The sequence below is a fragment of the Eubalaena glacialis genome, chromosome 12 (assembly GCF_028564815.1).
Source record: "Eubalaena glacialis isolate mEubGla1 chromosome 12, mEubGla1.1.hap2.+ XY, whole genome shotgun sequence".
NCBI lineage: Eukaryota > Metazoa > Chordata > Mammalia > Artiodactyla > Balaenidae > Eubalaena > Eubalaena glacialis.
This window is the reverse complement of record NC_083727.1, coordinates 58,464,654-58,488,017: the sequence shown is the minus strand read 5'-3', so window position 1 is coordinate 58,488,017 and position 23,364 is coordinate 58,464,654. Positions and strand designations below refer to the sequence as shown.

The 23,364-nt window shown below is 33.6% G+C and overlaps 1 protein-coding gene across 1 annotated transcript in view; it reads right to left on the bottom strand.

Moving 5' to 3' along the window:
- Window positions 1-23,364, bottom strand: part of ASCC3 (activating signal cointegrator 1 complex subunit 3) — a 331,824-nt gene that overhangs the window by 274,217 nt on the left and 34,243 nt on the right. The window contains exon 4 of the mRNA XM_061207037.1: window positions 14,839-15,398. Coding sequence (XP_061063020.1) covers window positions 14,839-15,398 — 560 coding nt within the window. The remainder of the gene's footprint in view (window positions 1-14,838; window positions 15,399-23,364) is intronic.

Below are 23,364 nucleotides of genomic sequence, written 5' to 3'. Positions count from 1 at the left end.
TGCTTTAAAGTATCATTCTGTTATGAAAGTTTTTCACAATGTAAGTTTTCTTATTTGGATATGTCTTATAACCAATATTTACAGTTAATATAATATTTTTTCTGAAAATGTTCTTACGTGAATGGTGTTTCTGAAAATGGTCAGTGCTTTACAGAATGTAAGGAAATACAGATTAGGTACAACTCACTGATACCACTGCTGCTCATATTTTCAAAACTTCTGTGTAAGTGCATTCTAAGTCAGCAACTCGATTTTTACTTTATATTACCCGCTGCCAGTCAACTTAATTTAATAATTTACCAAGCTTATGAACACTAGTAACACACAGCAGTTCAGGTTAGGAGAAAGTCAGTCAGGGCTCAAATCATAAGCCTGTTGCTCATTGGCTTTAGGAGCTTAGACATCTGCTCTGAGCCTCCTTTTCTCATTTGAAGAGTGGGAATAAGAGTACATACATGCCCTTCACAGGGTTGTGATGTGAACTAAATAATGTACGTAAATGTCTATGACACAGTGCCTTGCATATAGTAAGTAATTAACATCAGGTATTTAGTATTACCAAAATAAACAAATCATAATCAAATAAGGGAGTAAGAAAAGTACACAAAATAATTTGTATCACGGTGAAAATGATAACAAAACCTAACACTTGTACACTAGTTATGTCCCAGGCAAGTAATTAAGTGCTTTACGTCTACAGCAAATATTTTCACAGTCTTCATCTGAAGAAATATTCAGTGAATCTTTGCTAAATATACATAATACTAATGCATTTATCATTTAAAAGCAATCATGATAGAATAATAATTCAAAGAAAATACTACAAAAGTATGTAATAATCAACTATCACTTGTTAGGAAATAAATGAACATACAACAAATATTAACACAAATATCTGACATGCATATTTACTTCAGCTTTTTTTCTCAAGAAAGTGTGCTCATGATTGTAAATATGTGCATGCATATATTCTAACTCCAACTTCTGCTAGTAAAATTATTCTTGGTTCAATGGTGAAACTAAATACAATATATCCTAGTGTTCTGTAAAAAGCAGCGATAGATTTGAAACCATTGCTTCAACTAAAACTTTAATCACTGGTTAGATCACAGCTTCCTTAACCTTCCTGACAACCACCAGTTATGTCTCCTCCATTTCAGTCTGTTAAATACAAGAACCAGATCAATCTCCCTCACAGTCAGCTTTCACATACACCCATACATTGTAGAAACTACAATGGGGTCATCTCATCTAAGCTCAGCTTGGAAGGGACCTTGGAGGACATCTAAACAAAGCTCTCAAAAAACAATAATTACTGCCAAAGGAGGCAGAAAAACAGGACAGCTGAGAACACGGGCTTGGACTCAGAACTAAATTTATCAATTTTGTCAATGCCTACTTATATGACTATGGGCAACTTTCTTAAGCTCTCTGCGCCTCAGCTTTCCTGTCTGTTAAAAGAAATTAGCATGGTATCTGATAACAGGTGCTCTATACATACTTACTGCTGTTATTGACAAATTTTTTTTCTGGCTAATGAACACCCAGCATACTTCCACCAGCAGTAGACTACCTCATAAGGAAGCTCATGCCACTGCTAGAGGATGCTTAATGTCAAAAAATCCTTCTGTACATTGAGCCCAATCAGACTCACTATAGCTTTCACCTAACACTGGCTGTGCCCTCTGGGGTTACAGAGAATGATCTTAATAATATTTCTACAAGACAGCCCTTCAAAAATTTAAAGATAAGGCCAAGTAAAGTATTAGGCACACTTCACTTGTAAGTTCTTTCCTTCCCAGGTAAACATACATCAATTCCTTACTGTTAGTCATATAACTTGGTTTCTTGATGATTCTTTATCCAGGTTCGTTTAGAAATCTACCTTTTACTGAGCCTTTTACTTTTAATGGCATCCAAAACTGAGCATAACATTTCGAATATAATTTGATTGGGGCAGATCACAGAGATTAAAACAACTCTAGACTAGATGTTAAACTTTTCTAAACACAGCTTAAATTGGTAACAATATCACACTATTGGCTCAAGTTGAATGTGTAGCCAAGTAAAAGTATTTGGTTTTAGTTTTTTTCCCACATAAATTCCTAGTAGGCAGATTCCCATATCCTGTACTTTATATAATAATTTTTAAGCACAAAATTTCAAATAGATCCCTTATAAATTTCATTTTCTTCTTTTTTTTTTGTTTTGTTTTTTTAGTCTTTAGAGAGCTTTTTAAATCTAGATTCTGGCAATCTATTATATTAGTAAACACTATCAGTGTTGAACCAGTCCGGAACACAAGTTCAATAACCGTGCCTTTATACAAATTATTGATTACAGTACTGAGGACAGGACAAAAGTAAAAAACTACAGGATAAAGAATGGAGACCTGATTCCAAACTGGCAATGAACCAATATTTACAATAAGGTTTTTCAATCAACTATTAACTCCATTTAACTGTATTAATCACTGCTGACATTTCTCGATATATCTTGTCTAATTTAAATTCTTCACTATCTAGTATTGTAGCCACTAGTCACACGAGGCTATTTGTATGCCAAGTAATTACAATTAAACAAAATTTGACATACAATTCCTCACTTACATTTAACCACGTTTCAAGAGATCAACAGCCACATGTGGCTAGTGACTACTGTGTTGAAGAGCAAACAAAATATTTCAATCATCACCAAAAAACAGCACTGGTCTAGGAGATATTTTGATTGTACTGTAAAACACTGCTTAGCTCTAGATAGAATATGTTTACACAGCAAAATCTATCCGTCAAGTTTATCACACTGACCACCAAATTAGGGTTTTTCTAAAAAGCTCATAGTTTACATTAGAGTTTATTTACTCTTTGTGTTGTACATTCTACAAGTTTTGGCAAATGTGTGATGACCACAATGACATGTATCTATCATTACAATATCATACAGAAGAGATTCACTGCCCTAAAAATCCCCTATGCTCCACCAATTCACCCCTTTCTCCCTTCTCCCCAGCCCCTGGTAACCACTTATCTTTTGACTATCTCCAAAGTTTTGCCTTTTACAGAATGTCACATAGTTGGAATCATATAGTGTGTACCCTTTTCAGATTGACTTCTTTCACTTAGCAATAATCATTTAAGGTTCTTCTAAGTTTTTTCATGGCTTGCTGGCTCATTTTCTTTTATCACTGAATAATATTCCATCATACGGATATACCACAGTTTATCCATTTCCCTACTGAAGAATATCTTGTTTGCTTTTGACAGTTGTCTTTATTTTTTATTTCATTAAATTCTGTTGTTTACTCAAATTATCTCATCCATAAAAATATGCAAGCAAGTCCTATACAGAGAAATGCTGAAAGAATATCACTAAATTTCACACTTTTCATTTTTTTTCTTTTCCAAATTTTCTACAATGAACACATACTGTTTAATCAGAAGAGGTTCTATTTTTTAAAAAAATAATACAAATCAGGGCTTCCCTGGTGGCACAGTGGTTAAGAATCCACCTTCCAATGAAGGGGACACGGGTTCGAGCCCTGGTCCGGGAAGATCCCATATGCCACGGAGTTAACTAAGCCCATGCACCACAACTACTGAGCCTGCGCTCTAGAGCCTGCGAGCCACAACTACTGAGCCCATGAGCCACAACTACTGAAGCCTGTGCACCTAGAGCCCATGCTCCGCAACAAAAGCCACAGCAATGAGAAGCCTGTGCACCGCAACGAAACAGTAGCCCCCACTCGCCGCAACTAGAGAAAGCCCGCGCACAGCAACGAAGACCCAATGCAGCCAAAAATAAATAAATAATTTATTTTTTAAATAAATAAATAAATAAAAATAATACAAACCAGATTCTGATTTACCAATTTTTTTAACTTTTTGTCCACTAAGGACACAAAGCATCACTAACTTAATAAAATAGGTTTTCACAAATTGCCATATTTGGAATGAACACAAATTATATAAACCAAAAAAATCCCTTATCATGTAGACAAATCAGCTGATAACTAATAGTACAAGGACCAATGAATAATTTAAACTTTATTTCCTCTACCAAATCTTATTTTTCAAATGAAAAACCTTTTTTTTTATCAAGCACAATGTAACCACATAGGAATCACGCTAACATACACCATTTTCTAAAAAGTCTGATCACTGAAAAACTATTTCAGTAATTTTAATAATATAATTATTATTAGTTCATAATAGCAATAAAATAGATGTTTTAACAATTTAATCATTTGAGGTAATAAGCAAATCCCTTATCCTAATATCTAACTGAACTACTTAAGAGATGCAATAAGTGCAGAATGTCCACTGTATTCTTTCCAAGAAGAAGAGCCATGGATGGCACTTTGAACTAAGCTGGTTAGGGAAACGAAGAGCAGCTTACAAACAGAAATGAAAAATTTGCTTGAGCATCTATATGGCCAGATTTACGAAATGGAGCAAGTGGGTAAAGTATTACTCTCCAAGTAAGCTTATTTAATTGTATATCAAAAGAAAATTAACATTTTTCACAGAAAGCAATACCTGTAACTCTTCAAATACACATTTACTATTGTTATGAGATTTATTATGTTTCATGGTAGACTGACAATATGCAAGGAATAATGTTTAGCCTCTTTCCTTATTGGCATAGACAATAAAAATCACATATATTAGGGGATCTTTCTATTTGGGGGATTTGCAAGACACTTAACTCTCTACACAGAAATTGAATCTCCAGGAATATTATACCACACATCACTTTTTCTGGGTATCAGTTGATACATAAAATGCATAAGCAATGAAGTTATGATAACCAGGTACTCATATAAAACAAGAGACAGGGTTAAAAATACCAAAATAAAGCAAAAAATATATTAGGCTTAATAATAATATAAGTAACAATGAGCTCCTGGTTTGGGTTTTTTTTGTTGTTGAAGTTATCAAAATACCTGTAAAGTCTATAGTTAAGTTATTCTTATTAAAACAACATAACCGTCATGATTAATTTTCCATTGCCTTGAGCAAACTTAAGATTTCAATTTTAACCCTAAGTAGAAAGAATAGCTGAATAAGTGTTTATTGGTCACTGATTCTGACAGTACAATCGACATTCTATATACTGAATTTAGTTATTCTACTATTTTCAAGTTTTAGAGTATTTCTAAATAACAAAACCCTTAAGCAGTTTGTCACAATAAAAAATATGATGATCCTATAAGGATAATCACAGTCATTTCTCTTAAAAAAAAAAAACTAAACTAAAATATATTTTACTTTTAAATTTCTTCTTAAAACTATCTTGATAAAACTCCCTTCCCTTTTATGCTTAACATGTGAAGGAGGCTGACTTCTGAAAACAAGTATTAGCGATTAAGATGAAAAAGAAGGTATGGCACAAAATTCACACTTGAATGCACCTCTTCTGGTAAAACTGAAAAAGAGAAAAACCTAAAAGACATTTCAAACTTAAAAAGAAGAAAAATATCTCCCTGGACCAGAAATTGAGCCAAAAAAAGTAAAACACTGAGTAGGGCTAAAGTAACAAGCTGAGCTCCAGTTCTAGACAGCAAGGCCAGGAGTCTGGCTCCTGTGAGATATAACCTAGATGAAAAGTGCTCTTTGGGAACTTCCCTGGCAGTCCAATGGTTAAGACTTCACGATTCCACCACAGGGGGCGCGGGTTCAATCCTTGGTAGGGGAACTAAGATCCCACATGCTGCGGCATGGCCAAAATGTAAAAAAAAAAAAAAAAAAAAAAAAAAGTGCTCCTTGTAAACAATGTGCAAAGCAGAACAAGGCTTAGCTGAGGCCAGAGCCTGGGCATGGGGTTCCCCTGTTTATGAGAAGGGGCTGAAAAGAACTACTACCAAAATGAGACTTGGGGCCACAACTCTATAGCAATCTAAGATGGGGAGGAGGGGGAATGTGGAGGGAAGAAGCTACAAATCAACATCACATCAGCATAATTAAAATTCTAAAACATATGAAGAAATCTTAAACTAAAAATGACAGTCAACAAAATCAACAATGGAACTTAAGTTCACTCCAGAAGAAGGTAATATGGAACAATGTGATAAAGACTTTCAAATAAATACTATTTATTTATTTGTGATAAAGACTTTCAAATAAATACTATTTGAAATACTATTACAAAGCTCCAAGAGGTAACAAAGCAGTTGCCTTCATTAAAAGAATTTATGAAACAAAACAAAAGAGGGTATATTGGAACATTCTATCCTTTTTGCACAATTTTTCTGTAAACTTAAGGCTGCTATTTAAAAAGTTTATTAATTAAAAAAAAGATGATAAATCATTCAAGGAAAAAAGAATTTTAAATCATTATCAATCAAGGTGATTATTCTCCTACTGCTGATAAATATTTCTAAAGTTAAATGATCATATACTTGTGGTTTAAACAAAAACTACCTAGTAAAATATAAAAAAGATGCCTAACAAATCTTTGTGAAGAAAATGAGTAAGTAATGAAAAGAGGTAATTAATGATCAATATGAGGTCATTTTCTATCAGCATTAGTTATCAGGTCATAAAATATACATCTCTTTTAACATTCTCATTGGAATCTACTTTATTTTTCAGATACAATAAATGTCCTTGATGTCACTTTATATTTTTAGAGTATTTCAAATGTTATCATCATTATTACTGACTGCGTAAGAAAACAAGTAGTTATAAACAGATGAAAATTTTTAAAGAAGAAACCCATTTCCACCGTGAAACAAATACATCTGCTATAACTGGATGTAACTACAAGGACATCAGGCTTGTCCCAACTCCTTTGTATCTAAAGATTGGGAAACTGCCAGATGTCTTATTATTTAAAACTAATACCTGCGATATGAATAAAAGCTAAAACATATGTGGGGAAAAAAAAATAAAGAGAAGAGCAACAAAATTAAAAGCTGGTTCTCTGAAAACCAACACTCCTCTATCAAAAATTAGAAAGTAGAGAACAGACAGAAATACAGGGACAACATAACCAAAAGCTAGTTAAAAAAAATTATTTTTTAAATAAGAAGACATTATGAATAACTTTAGAGCAAAAAGCTTGAATACCTGGCTAGTGAAATGGCTAATTTCATAGAAAAATATAATTATCAAATTTGATTTAAGAAGAAATAGAAAATTTGAATAAACCAACAACGACTGGAAAATCTGAATTGCTAATTAATGTCTGCCCTACAAAAAGACACCAGGCAACATAGTTTTAGAAGCATACTTGCTTCAACTTTCATGAAAGAAATAATCGCTTTCTTATAGAAACCTTTCAAAAAACAGATAAAGAAAGCTCCAGAAGTTTATTTTATGAAGTCAGAATAACCTTAGGTATTAGTATTAAAACAGGGTAATTTACAAATTCTCTACTCAGGCTGGGATTCTAAGAATAGTAGAAGGATTGGAAAACCATGTGATGCACCAGTGACTATCCAATAAAGCCCCAAGAAAAAGAGGAGGCATTCTGAATCTCATAAGTTAAACTAAGGCAAATCCATGTATTTCCTTTCTTAATTATAAAGGGAGGCATTTTAAAACTTAGAGTTGTATCTACACCTCTACTGTATAAACAGCATACATTATACACTGTAGTAAACATGGTATCCAAAGAAAAACTATATTCAATTTAGGGAATGTCTTCCTTTGAGATAACAAGCAATTTTAGATTAGCACATGAAATGGTGTGCATATTGAAAACAAAGAATAATGAAGTATGATAAAAGAAAATGTTAACTGAGTAATTCTGAAAAAAGTTTTGAATTAACAGTCCATATGGAACTCAGTGTCAGAATAATTACATAAAGCAGAGTATGTTATTTATAACACTGTAAATTATTCTTAGTTTGGTTTGTGGCATAAAAAATTATTAAGTATTCATACATTCCAAAATAACGTCTTAAACAACAAAAGAAAATGACCGTGAAAATTAGGACAGCATTTATATAGCATTTATTTATCTCTCAAGAAAAATGTGCTATGCAAATTGTTGTTGCACTGCAGAGAATGAGATAAATTATATTTTCAGAAAAACTAATGTTCATTATTTACAGGTAATTAATCTAACACAACAACTTAACAAAGCTAAAACCAAGGTCACTTACGACTTAGTTAAAACTACTTGGAATGTAAATACTATTTATTCCTCACATACTATAATTAATTAGATGTATAGTAAGTAAGGTTAAAGCTAGGTACCATTGTATATTTAAGAGCTTACTTTACATTTTCATGCACACGGCAAATTGATAGCTTCCTTGATTCTTAAAAACAAAATATGCTGATTTTTAATTGCCTTAGTGAAAACAAATTTACAGCCATCATATGTATGTATGTGCACATGTACATATAAAGCTGAACAAATAATGTATTAAATTTTAAATATTTTTAAAATGCTTACAGCAATTTCTAAACCTAATAGGCATACTTATATATGTTTACCAACTGGATAAACATTATCCAGAATGTTTTTTACTCATATCAAACACTATTAAAACACAGAAATTTATTCTTTATTCTACTAATAAACTGTATTTATCTTATTTCTTTCCCATATCGAAACATTACAGATATTTCTCAACTTATAAAATCCATATGCTCTTCCAAATTAGTCATAACATTCATTATGTCAAACATAATTTTCATGCCCATTCTCCTTTTAAATATACGTATGAAAATTCCAAGAGGAGACTTAAGAAAGCAAGATAATGGGAGTGGGTTGATTGAACTTTGTTACCTTTCCTTTTTGTCTCCCAAAACCTAAGAGTACTTGACACACAGCTGAGAATGAATGAATAAACGAGTGAATGAACAGTGCCAAACAGAGAAGAATAAGACTAAATGTATGAAATTTGGTAAAAGGTCTTACTCCTTGAACAACCATTCCAACTATAAGCAAAATCGTTTGGAATCTGTTACTGCCACAAATTGGAAACAAGCAAGTATTTTTAAGTCCTCATTGTGAGTTTAAGTTAACATATTAATAATACCTTTTCAGGACTTCCCAGGTGGTGCAGTGGTTAAGAATCCGCCTGCCAAGGCAGGGGACACGGGTTCGAGCCCTGGTCCGCGAAGGTCCCACATGCCTCGGAGCAACTAAGCCCGTGCACCGCAACTACTGAGCCTGCTCTCTAGAGCCCGCGAGCTGCAACTACTGAGCCCGCGTGCCACAACTACTGAAGCCTGCACGCCTAGAGCCCTGCTCTGCAACAAGAGAAGCCACCGCAATGAGAAGCCCTCACACTGCAACGAAGAGTAGCCCCCGCTCACCGCAACTAGAGAAAGCTGCTGAACTAGATCTTCTTTCTATAATTAACAGTGTTCCTGGTTACAAGTATATGAACTTATACTTATCTATTTTATCATGTAATATTCAGCCCATCATTCTAACAATTTGAGCCACAAAGAAGGAGATAAAAGCGACATTCAACCAAGATAAATAAAAAAATACAGCCAGTGCTTTCCCAATATAGACCATAAAACTTAAGAGACCTGTTACAGCAGGTAACACTTCAACCATCTTGACCTTTCCTAAATTTTACATTCAGCTAAAAGTAGAACATGAATTTTCCTCATGAAAATTTCATCCCTTAAAAAGTAAAAGTAGGAATGAATAACCTAAAATGGCAGACAATGTGGAAGTAATAAGAACCTTGGGAGAAAATGGCTAGATCACTTTAGAGTATGCAATATGGACATATTCAGATATGTACCTACAAATTAAATACAAAGATACATCTGATCCAAATAACATTCTGACTAAAACCAGTGAGACTAAAAAGAAAAAAGTTCAAAAAAGATGGGAGGTTCAATCATGTCTTTGGAACCGCCTTTCTAAGCATAATACCAAAAAAAGATTCCTAAATGAAAAGATGAATAGACTTGCCTATTTGTACACTCAAAACATCACAAAAAAATCTTTTAATCTCATTATAAATTCTCTTATAAATTATAAAGAGTAATTGAACTTCATCAAATGAAAAATTGGCAATTCTCACTAGAAAGCAGTAAGTGGCCTATAAATATATGGGGAAAAAAATCTTTAACCTCAGTAGTAATAAGAAATGTAATTAAAACAGTGAGATATAATTATCTCCCTGATAAACAGGGTTGGCAAGGATGTAAGTACAAGGATACTCTTATACACTATAGGCAGAAATGTACACTGGTAGATTCTTTCAGGAAAGAATTTTGTCAGTACTTTTGGATGCAAAATTTTCAGTACTAGTAATATATTCAAGGGAAAAATATGTATTAGCAAATATTTAGCATAAGAGTTTTTATTGCAATGTTATTTATAATAGGGAAAGGCTAGATTTAACTTAAATCTTCAATAGCAGAGTATTAATTTAATAAACTAGGATATGATGATAAATGTATACTATGCAGCCATTAAAAGTTATTATACATTAACCAATTCACCATGTTATATATCTGAAACTAATCACATTGTAAATCAACTATACTTCAACTAAAAAAAAATACAATAGATAATATATTGCATGTTTTATTGTCATAAAAACATGCATAGAAGTGTTAAGTAACAAAAAAGCATTACATAAACTACAAGACCCATTTTCTTAAGTATTCATATTTTTAAAAATATATACTCTAAAATATTTGCAGTGGCCATCACTAGATAATAGTCAGAGTCTTACAGATGATTTCGTTCCTACATTTTATGTTCTAAATTTTCTACAATGATACTTTGTTTTAAATTAGAAAAAAAAAGTTGTGTAAAGAACAGTTGGCATTAAAAAATGAAATGGCATAAAAGACTAGAATTTCCACCACAATCCTGAAAAAAACAAGAGAAAAAAATTGGATTTTAATAAAACACTATGGCTAGGCAGTAACTATAAACTGAAAAATATTAGAGGGACATGAGAGACAATATGGTAGCAAAATCACAATAAAAACTAACATAATTACATATATGTTTTTAAAACCTATTATAGTAGTGTCTATAAGGTTAAACCTCTAAAAATATCTAGGCACTTAAAAACGAGAGAAATAACAAAGAGAGTTCTTTTACCAAGCTTGAAGCAAGGAAATAAAACCAGGACATATGTTCTTCCCTGGGGAAGATGGGAGAAGCAAGTCCATTCTCACTTTGCATGCATCTTCTCCTACAGAGAATATTAGCTTAAGAAAGGAAAGAGCAGAACAAATACCATAAATATAGAATGCTACCCATGGAGAAATATTGAGTTCTACCTTATGGAGAAAGTAGTAAGGAATCACCTAACTTCTTCAAATAAATAAGTTCAGGTGTTCAGACCTTGATGAATCATATGCCAAGGTTCAAGAACTGCTTACAGAGTTGAGGTCAGAGTCATTGCTATCTCTGAGAAATAACAAAGGAAAACAGAAGTGCCAGATGAAGGCAAAATTCCCCAATTTAAAAAAGAAATGATAAAAATGATGGGTTGTGAAAATTATTTAACCTAAATATCAACACATGGAAATGTAACAGAAGAACAGAATTCACAAGTAAAATCATGGCAAAATAGTCTTAATTCTTTTTCTTATGAGATTATTAGGTTACTTGTTCTTAGATTGGATAAGCAACTGAAAGTTTGATATCTTTGAAGACGAGATGATGAAAGCATTCTACAGGTCAATACTGTTAGATCTATGGAGCACTGAACAACTGTACACAGATTGTGTTGATATAATGGATTAATGTTAATGTAGAGGAAAACTGAAGGAGTTTCACACTTAAAAAAAAAAAGGCTAAGGAAGGGAAAAATTTAACTGCCATCACATGTCTAAAACACAGTCATATAAGAGTAGACATCTACAACTTTACTGCCCCTGTAGATACAAGATTAAATGGCAGATGTAATAAGAGCAGTTATCAGTCAGCAAAACAAGTAAGTTACACGAGGACTACTCAAGCAAGGGATAAGACGCCTTTTGAAAAAAAGAAACTCTTCATTAGAGTAAGTAGCCCTTATTATATGGGCACCAACTTGGATAGAATGCTAGACACACAAATAATACATTGGGTGGGGGAATTCTATGATTCTAAATATTCTCTAAGTATAATTTTACCCAATGGTAGCTCTCTATTCAGACTCTGGGCAGGGGGAGGGCTCTTCTGATTATCTGGTGGAAAGACGACAGAAAAAGCAGCACATATTTTGTCTTCACAGTTGAAGAGACATTATTTTAATGTCAACCTGGTTAATGTTGGTGTCCTTATATTCTAGCAGGGCTAAGACTACCAGAAAGAATGTACAATACCTAATAGATATAAACCCTTTTCATGAAACATTAATGTTAATCATTCAGCATGATAATATTAGATTTCCTACTCTGGGTACCAAAAACATCACGACAGCCTCCTTACCAAACTGTAGTATATACATTAAATCAGTGATTCTCAAAGTCTGGTCTAGAATCTCCAGGATCCTTTCAGGAGGTCCATGAAGCCAAAACTATTTTCATAATAACACTAAAATAGTATTTGCCTCGTTCATCCTCATCCTCCCACGAGTATAAAGTGAGTGGAGATTTCCAGAGGCTACATAATGTAGAGAACTATGAAGAATGCAGAACAGACTGCATGCAGAAGCACATATGGGAATCTAGCTGTCTTATATTAAGCTAGACATTGAACTGATTTGAAAAAATGTCATACAATGCCATTCTTCATACTATATTTTTTATTTTAGAAAAGTTACTTTTCATAAAAATGGTACTTATATTAATGTAACAGATTTAGTGTTATTAGTATTAATGTAATAGATTTAGTTACTTATATTAATGCAATAGATTTAGTATTATTTTATATATTTAGTATTACTTTAATAAATACAATATTTAATAATATATTAAAATTTTTGTTTTAATTTTTAATACAGTAAATATCAATAGAACATATTGATAAACAACATAAGGAAAACTCTATGAGATTCTCTGTAATTTTTAAGAGCATAAAGGAGTTTTGAGAACAAAGTTTGGGAACTACTGTATTAAACCATGCTAATTACTCTACATCAAAATTTCAAAGGATGCTGGAATCATCTATAATGCAAATAAGTACTAAAAAAATAGTCTTCCCTCAGAAGACATTCTAACCAAGTAAGTCTTAATTTTTAGGATCAGGCACATATCTGGAACAGGGCTAGGTTCAGGACTGAACTCACATGGGTCAATAACACCATCTGCATAGAGTCAAGAAATAATGCTAATAGCAAATGTAAAATTAGAAATGCTATAAAGAATGAACCCCAGCTGTACAACCACGAACTATGATAATATCAATAACTCATTCACTTTTCCAAAGAACTTGTTACACAACTCTATCAATATTTACATCAATATTAATAACTGCTAATAGCATTTAATATTGAAATAATACCAAGAGATATGTATATTCCATCTCCAATATTCCCAAGTATTTTTCTATTAACACCTTTTCTATTTTAGCAAAGACTTTTAAAATCAGAACTCACTTCAAAATCTAATTCAAAAGATTTTCCTTAGAATAGTGAGACTTAAAAAAGCAAAACAGAAAAAAAAAAGCAGTAAAAATAATAATTCTCTGAATTAAGACCCAGCCTCCAAGCATCATTTTATTAATTACTTGAAACATCTATATATAACAAGGCATAGATAAAAATTTATTTACTGATCTATCAGGTATACACTCTAATAAAACTTTGATATATGGAAATAGCTAATTCCCTAAATTAATTCTCCTCTGATTGGGGGGGGGGAACCTAGATTTTTTTCTACATTCCTGATACTCCATGTGATTTTAAAATTCTTAATTTCAGTAATAACAATAACAAAAATAATCACAGCTACCATGTAACGAGTACTTATTAAATGCCACTTATCATCTCACACATGGTATCTCATTTAAGGCTTATAGCAATTCTACAATCTACACATTCTTTTTATCCTGAGAGAACCCAGCAAAAAAAGTCTCTAGGGGATTCAATTACCTGAGCTCTCACTACCAAAATGTGGGAAAGACTTCTGATTTCAGTCTCTGCCCTTTCTACAACAATATGCCACCTCTCTTAATCCTTCATCAAATATGTTACTCATCCAGTATTAAAACTGGGTTGACATTATTTTACATTTATATCAGATAGTGAATATAATGCCAGTAATTGAGAGCAAAACTGAACTTTTCATGTGACGGTAAGAGTAATTCATCATTTTGAATAACATAACCAAATGGTGGCATAGAAAGGAATTAAAATAATGTTTCCTTTGTGTGATATAAAAAACTTATAAAGACACAATTCTTTATTGAACAAGTAGTATAAAACAGTCCAATTACTTCTAGATCAGTCCGTTTTTCAAAGCTTACTCTTTCAATCATAGAAACTAGTCAAAAATATTTTTCTAAATCAGTAAGTCATTCAGTATATAGATAAAATTTCTAATGTTTTGAAGTTTATTATATTTTCATCAAAGAACTCATAGAAATATATAATGCTATACAAATGTAAACAGTTATTACTAGATTAACCATATAATTTATCATTCAAACCTATATACTTTTTGAAGAAGAGACACTACTAATTATTACAATGTAACAATAGGTTTAACCAGAACTGTCCCAGTAACCGGGACTTGTGGACACCCTAACTATTGCCCTAGACTCTTCTGCTATTCCTTACACCCACAGTCCTCCTACAACTACGTAGTGGAAAGATACGCATGCCTACTATGTAAAACCATTTGGCTATATATTTGACCACTGTAGCACAACATTAAAGAAATACTTTCTTTGCCAGCCACCCATATTTTAAAAGGCTATTTCATTAAGATAATTCACATTAAGATAAAACTGCAGTAACTTCAACTATACCTCATCCTGAAGTTCATCACCACTTTTAACAGAAGCAAGCATATCATATAAAGTACAGCAAAGATCTTCTATTCTTGTTGATTCGGCCATTTCATTTAAAGTTGCATTTAAGTACTTCTCAACTTCACACCACAAAAAGGAGTCGTTTGCTTTTTCCGCAGGCTTGAGGTCCGGGGTGGAATGCTCCTGAAAATGGTCAGTCAGAAACTTCTTGTAATCCAAACTTATAGTTTTCTGGGATTCACCATTTACTGGCAGCTCGTCAAGGTGGTCCAAATCATGCATGTCAAATGAAAATGCTAAATTTTTACCAAATAAAACTCTATCACCATATTCATCTGTTGTCATCTGGACGAGAGCAGTAAGACTGTCTTTACAAAAACGAGAAGTAATTCGATTAGTAGCATTACAAGCTGCAGTGGCAGATGATGAGGGAAAGGGACCAAACATCTGTTTGATAGCCTTTGTCTCCTTGTGACCAACAGAGTCCTTCAAGTGAAATGTCTTGAAGAGAAATGCAGCCGCACTTTCAACTGCTTCTTTCCCATTATCCGTTCCAACTATTCAGACAAAGGAAACAGCATTAGCTCAAATGGATCATGGCTGAAGTTTCCATTTTCAAAGAAACTACTACAAATCTTCCTCTGAGTAAATCCAACAGTGAAAACAGACTGACATTCTGCTATAGATAGATAAAGATAACCAATTCAGGAACAGGAAAATCCCTTTAAGTCCATTCCCAAATTCCCAAAGAATTGTATTAGGTAAATAACCCATTATCAGTGTTATATCAAAGTAATTACCTACAACAACCCCTTACCTCTTTCTAAAAACAATTTGAAGCATTAGCTAAATCTTATTTAAAATCAAATTTTAAAAACTGATTTGATGAGCTAGTTAAATAAGTAAGGTGCAAAAAAGTCTGAATTATAGACTTTTGGGGCTGGAAGGAAGCCTCACAAATCCATAACTTCCTTTCCACGTACTATACATCTGAGATGGCAAGAAATAAATTTACATAGTTTTCATTCAAAAATATTTAATACGTAAATCAACTACACTTCAATAAAAAATAAAGTTTTAAAAACATTTAATACCTTTTCTACAAGGGTAGAAAGGTCAAGAATGAACATAAAAAGAATCTTTTAAAATAAAGTCAGCCATATTACACATTTTCTTTTAAATTCTGCTCTTGAGAAGAGGCCAGAAGTAAATTCTTACTAAAGTAAGAGGAAGTAAAAAGGAGCAGCCCCTAATTTCTTTAAGGCATTAATATCTCATATCTGATTCTCTCAAATAAAAGAAGAACCTGTATCTGTGTCAGAGAATTCAAAGAAATTCTAAGAGCAGAAAAAAGGAACTTCAATCTTGAAAAGGCCCCAAAAGTCAATGGGACTTACCTAAAGTAATATTGGTAAAGTTAGTAATAATATAATTAACACACCATCATCTTCCTGAAACCATGGCTCCAATCACATTAATCACAAACCATGAGCAGCTTATGATATAGCTCAGAAATTCAACCCAAACTCCTATACTTTGTTTTCAAGTCATGCCAGGAACTGACCCCATTCTTTTTTTCCAGCTTTACTGGCTATTATACATTTCCTGCTCCAGCCAACAAGAATTTCTTAACATCCAAAACCCAGGTCCTGTTCTATTCTATGCCTATTTCCTATGCCTTTATTTTAATCTTCCCCAAGGCCTCTAATTATTCAAATACTACCCATGTTTCAGAATCCGGCTCAATTGCCTCTTTCAAAGTGAGGATAATACTGTGTACATTGCTGTATTCCCTCACTGTTACCTAACCAAAAATAGGTGTTTCAGCAGAGATTTAAACTGTTGAATTGAAGTGAATCCAGGCCTCAATGACACCAAACTAGTGTTACTACATTATACCACATTGCCTGAGTAACTTTTTATTGTTTTATTTTATTTGATGTTTACAAATGTGTGTAGAAGACTAACAGTTTATGTAAGCGAAGATAAGCAATTTTACAATGTATGTCCGTTATTTAATTCTTTAAGTATGAAGTCTACTCTTATGATTATAAAGAATTTATAAAACACCATCTGACATGTAATTATTCTTTTAGTATTTAGGAGAATACATGACAAAAATCTTCTAGAAATTAAATAATGCTTTTGAATTAATTAATTGAATAGGATTTTTATATATTTTACTTATTCAGTCTATATATGAGGTTTGGAGAACTTAGGTTTTGGATAACTTAGGGATTGTGATAACTCAACAGATAATTCAACAGGTTTGGGACTACCGAAGTCTGACCGAAACTGGAATTCACATTTACAAATTCGTTCTTTATCTAACATTGTAAATGTTACTCTTTGGTAAAGATAGTATCATTCTGCATCTTGGGATTTTCCTTAAACAACTTACTAAGAACTTTTACATTAAATTATCTCAATTCTTCCTAACAAAATTATCTCCATCTTTTAGACGCTAAAATAGACTCAGAATTAAATTTGGGAGAGATCAAACAGCTATTTAGTTATTAAACAAGATTCAAAGAAATCTTCTAACTCCTAAAAAAAGTTCTTTCTACTACACTACACTTCTAGAAAGTAGATTTATCTCTATCATTTAATAAACAAACAAATAAATAATCACCACCATAGGAAATAAATAAATTTGAGAATAGTATATTTATTACCAAAAGTGGAATTAACTTAAATACCTATCATTAGGTCACTGGTTAAATTATGTTACAGCCATACATTACATTCACTAAACATAATGCAGTGGATCCATATATCTTGCCGTAAAATAACCTTCACAATACATTAAGTGAGAAAAAAAAAGTAAGTTATGAGTTCACTTTTAAAGAAAAAAAATAACTGCAGATTCATAAAACATCTACAAAGATCAAAACCAATTTTCTCAAGGCTCCAAATTTTTAATTTGAGCCCTTTTGTAATCTACAAAATTTCAAAAATAACAAATACTTTAAACTCTCAAGCCTAGTTCGGTAAGGGTGGTTCATACATGTTAATATCCTTGCCTAACTACTAATTCTTCTGCACAACCTACTCCACCCCATCTCTGAGTTGGGCTGCTAAGAACGGACACGAGTCCACACCACAAAGGGGTTTCTCAAAACTGAATCTCTGCAGCGCGCTACTTGAGAGTCTGGGAGTTCCAGTTTTTGAGAAGCATTAGCAAACAGCATTTGTTGCCACTGCTGGCTCTCCAACAAAGAACGAGACGATCACATTTTGAAACTAACGGCAAAGTGACGACTTCGATGGCGCCGCATAATGGCGATCGCACACGCGTCTTCCAGCCCGCAGCCGAGACACGGTTGCGGCGCGCCGTCCGCACGCGATGACGTATCACCATAGGGGAGCGGCTGTCAGAGGACCCCCGATGAGAAGGCAGCTCAGGATGGAGCAGAGAACTGTGGGCCCAAGGAGGGCAGCGACAAAGGCACCCCCCCCCAATTTGCTAGTACAGCTCCCCCATCAAGCGGTCTTTTGGTAACTGAAATATGCGAGGGGTGTCTGTAAAACAGAGAAAAGATCTGAAGGGAATGAATGCAATCACATGTCTGACTTGTCAAAGGTCTGGCAGGCCCCACCCTCCTCTCAACAAAATGGAATCAAAAGGGAAATCTACAGGAACCTAAACGCTTCTCTGCTGCTCCGCTTCTCCACAAGCCGGCTGAACCAGCACACAAATTACTGACCACATTGAAAGGGGGGAGGGGGGGGCGCTGGGAAAATGTGCGTGGTACACTTCCAGGGTAGAAATTTAGAATAAGTAGCCGTGTTCTTGCTTTCTCACACACTATATCCAAAAATGGAATTTGTTAGATTAACCATGATCTTGTTCACAAATAACCTCTTTCCCCCCGCCCATTTCCCTTTACATTTTAAGTACAATTTAGTAACAAGTAATCTTTTAAATGATTATTAGGCTGAAACTCTTCAGTCAATTACACCACTGACTGTGCTAATCTTTCTGAGAGGAATAGGGATTTTAGGAAATTAGTTTTGTCCTCAAAATAAAGTCTCAGTAAAGAATAAAATATACACTAAATAATCAATTGACTAAAGTTTGAATGAAACTTAAGATCTCCAAACCTTTATGGAAGCTAGTCTAGTTACCTACCACTTGAACATCTACTTTTCTATACATAAAACACTGGTGCTGTAGCCCAGAAAACTGGCTCTATGCACCTAGCACTTCAACTGCAATACATTTAAAGAGATATGCTTAAAAGGTCACTAGAATACTTTTTATTAATAATAAATTATTATTGCCCTGCCTGCTTTACAGTTATATTTAGAGCAAATGAGATGTATGTGAAATGTAAAAGTGTAAAGATATAATTAGTAACTGATTACTGTAACATAAAACAAATTTGTAAAATTAGAGTTGAGTGATGACAATCAAATCATCCTCAACACACAATTTACTTATATATTTTTCTTTTGATTGCAAAATATTAAGAATTAAAAGGTTGTAAATTATAACTTTTTAGTTGCCTACCTGTATAGTTGAGGAATTCTTTAAAAAGGATGAGTAGGAAATTTTAATTGAAAAATGAATAAAAATATCCATCAACTGGTTACATCCTTAATTGCTAAATATTCAATTAAGAAGTTGTCAACAAATGAGTTCCTTGACTAATTAATTCTTCAATGTGTAGGAGAACGTATTTTACAAATTTATTTTTTCATGTTATGGCCAAACTTTAAATGTCCATTTTACCCCTGACATTTGATCTGTAACTGTAAATACCAATATATTATAACCCTGCATCACATTATTAATGTAAGCTCATTCCATTTGTTAAAAATACCAGCAAGGCAGAACAGCTATAAAAGAGGAAATTGACAGTAGCACAATAATAGAGGGGGACTTTAACACCTCACTTACACCAATGGACAGATCATCCAAAATGAAAATAAATAAGGAAACAGAAGCTTTAAATGACACAATAGACCAGATAGATTTAATTGATATTTACAGGACATTCCATCCCAAAACAGCAGTTTACACTTTCTTCTCAAGTGCGCATGGAACATTCTCCAGGATAGATCACATCTTGGGTCACAAATCAAGCCTCAGTAAATTTAAGAAAATTGAAATCATATCAAGCATCTTTTCTGACCACAACACTATGAGATTAGAAATGAATTACAGGGAAAAAAACGTGAAAAGCACAAACACGTGGAGGCTAAACAATACGTTACTAAATAACCAAGAGATCACTGAAGAAATCAAAGAGGAAATCAAAAAATACCTAGAGACAAATGACAATGAAAACACGACGATCCAAAACCTATGGGATGCAGCAAAAGCAGTTCTAAGAGGGAAGTTTATAGCTATACAAGCCTACCTAAAGAAACAAGAAAAGTCTCAAGTAAACAATCTAACCTTACACCTAAAGGAACTAGAGAAAGAACAAACAAAACCCAAAGTTAGCAGAAGGAAAGAAATCATAAAGATCAGAGCAGAAATAAATGAAATAGAAACAAAGAAAACAACAGCAAAGATCAATAAAACTAAAAGCTGGTTCTTTGAGAAGATAAACAAAATTGATAAGCCATTAGCCAGACTCATCAAGAAAAAGAGGGAGAGGACTCAAATCAATAAAATTAGAAATGAAAACGGAGAAGTTACAACAGACACCACAGAAATACAAAGCATCCTAAGAGACTACTACAAGCAACTCTATGCCAACAAAATGGACAACCTGGAAGAAATGGACAAATTCTTAGAAAGGTATAACCTTCCAAGACTGAACCAGGAAGAAGCAGAAAATATGAACAGACCAATCACAAGTAATGAAATTGAAACTGTGATTAAAAATCTTCCAACAAACAAAAGTCCAGGACCGGATGGCTTCACAGGTGAATTCTATCAAACATTTAGAGAAGAGCTAACATCTATCCTTCTCAAACTCTTACAAAAAGTTGCGGAGGAAGGAACACTCCCAAACTCATTCTATGAGGCCACCATCACCCTGATACCAAAACCAGACAAAGATACTACAAAAAAAGAAAATTACAGACCAATATCACTGATGAATACAGATGCAAAAATCCTCAACAAAATACTAGCACACAGAATCCAACAACACATTAAAAGGATCATACACCACGATCAAGTGGGATTTATCCCAGGGATGCAAGGATTCTTCAATATACGCAAATCAATCAACGTGATACACCATATTAACAAATTGAAGAATAAAAACCATATGATCATCTCAATAGATGCAGAAAAAGCTTTTGACAAAATTCAGCACCCATTTATGATAAAAACTCTCCAGAAAGTGGGCATAGAGGGAACCTACCTCAACATAATAAAGGCCATATACGACAAACCCACAGCAAACATCATTCTCAACGGTGAAAAACTGAAAGCATTTCCTCTGAGATCAGGAATGAGACAAGGATGTCCACTCTCACCACCATTATTCAACATAGTTTTGGAAGTCCTAGCCACGGCAATCAGAGAAGAAAAAGAAATAAAAGGAATACAAATTGGAAAAGAAGAAGTTAAACTGTCACTGTTTGCAGATGACATGATACTATACATAGAGAATCCTAAAAATGCCACCAGAAAACTACTAGAGCTAATCAATGATTTGGTAAAGTTGCAGGATACAAAATTAATGCACAGAAATCTCTTGCATTCCTATACACTAATGATGAAAAATCTGAAAGAGAAATTAAGGAAACACTCCCATTTACCATTGCAACAAAAAGAATAAAATACCTAGGAATAAACCTACCTAGGGAGACAAAAGACCTGTATGCAGAAAACTAAAAGACACTGATGAAAGAAATTAAAGATGATACCAACAGATGGAGAGATATACCATGTTCTTGGATTGGAAGAATCAATATTGTGAAAATGACTATACTACCCAAAGCAATCTACAGATTCAATGCAATCCCTATCAAATTGCCAATGGCATTTTTTGTGGAACTAGAACGAATCATCTTAAAATTTGTATGGAGACACAAAAGACCCCGAATAGCCAAAGCAGTCTTGAGGGAAAAAAACGGAGCTGGAGGAATCAGACTCCCTGACTTCAGACTATACTACAAAGCTACAGTAATCAAGACAATATGGTACTGGCACAAAAACAGAAACATAGATCAATGGAACAAGATAGAAAGCCCAGAGATAAACCCACGCACCTATGGTCAACTAATCTATGACAAAGGAGGCAAAGATATACAATGGAGAAAAGACAGTCTCTTCAGTAAGTGGTGCTGGGAAAACTGGACAGCTACATGTAAAAGAATGAAATTAGAATACTCCCTAACACCATACACAAAAATAAACTCAAAATGGATTAGAGACCTAAATGTAAGACCGGACACTATAAAACTCTTAGAGGAAAACATAGGAAGAACACTCTTTGACATAAATCACAGCAAGATCTTTTTTGATCCACCTCCTAGAGTAATGGAAATAAAAACAAAAATAAACAAATGGGACCTAATGAAACTTCAAAGCTTTTGCACAGCAAAGGAAACCATAAACAAGACGAAAAGACAACCCTCAGAATGGGAGAAAATATTTGCAAACGAATCAACGGACAAAGGATTAATCTCCAAAATATATAAACAGCTCATGCAGCTCAATATTAAAGAAACAAACAACCCAATCCAAAAATGGGCAGAAGACCTAAATAGACATTTCTCCAAAGAAGACATACAGATGGCCAAGAAGCACATGAAAAGATGCTCAACATCACTAATTATTAGAGAAATGCAAATCAAAACTACAATGAGGTATCACCTCACACCAGTTAGAATGGGCATCATCAGAAAATCTACAAACAACAAATGCTGGAGAGGGTGTGGAGAAAAGGGAACCCTCTTGCACTGTTGGTGGGAATGTAAATTGATACAGCCAGTATGGAGAACAATATGGAGGTTCCTTAAAAAACTAAAAATAGAATTACCATACGACCCAGCAATCCCACTACTGGGCATATACCCAGAGAAAACCGTAATTCAAAAAGACACATGCACCCCAATGTTCATTGCAGCACTATTTACAATAGCCAGGTCATGGAAGCAACCTAAATGCCCATTGACAGACGAATGGATAAAGAAGATGTGGTACATATATACAATGGAATATTACTCAGCCATAAAAAGGAACGAAATTGAGTTATTTTTTGAGACGTGGATGGATCTAGAGACTGTCATACAGAGTGAAGTAAGTCAGAAAGAGAAAAACAAATATCGTATATTAACGCATGTATGTGGAACCTAGAAAAATGGTACAGATGAACCGGTTTGCAGGGCAGAAGTTGAGACACAGATGTAGAGAACAAACATATGGACACCAAAGGGGGAAAACCGCGGTGGGGTGGGGATGGTGGTGTGCTGAATTGGGCGACTGGGATTGACATGTATACACTGATGTGTATAAAATTGATGACCGATTAAAAAAAAAATAGTTGTGTTAAAAAAAAAAAAAAACCCCAGCAAGGCAGGCAAGTGGCTATAAACATTTTATATTTGAAT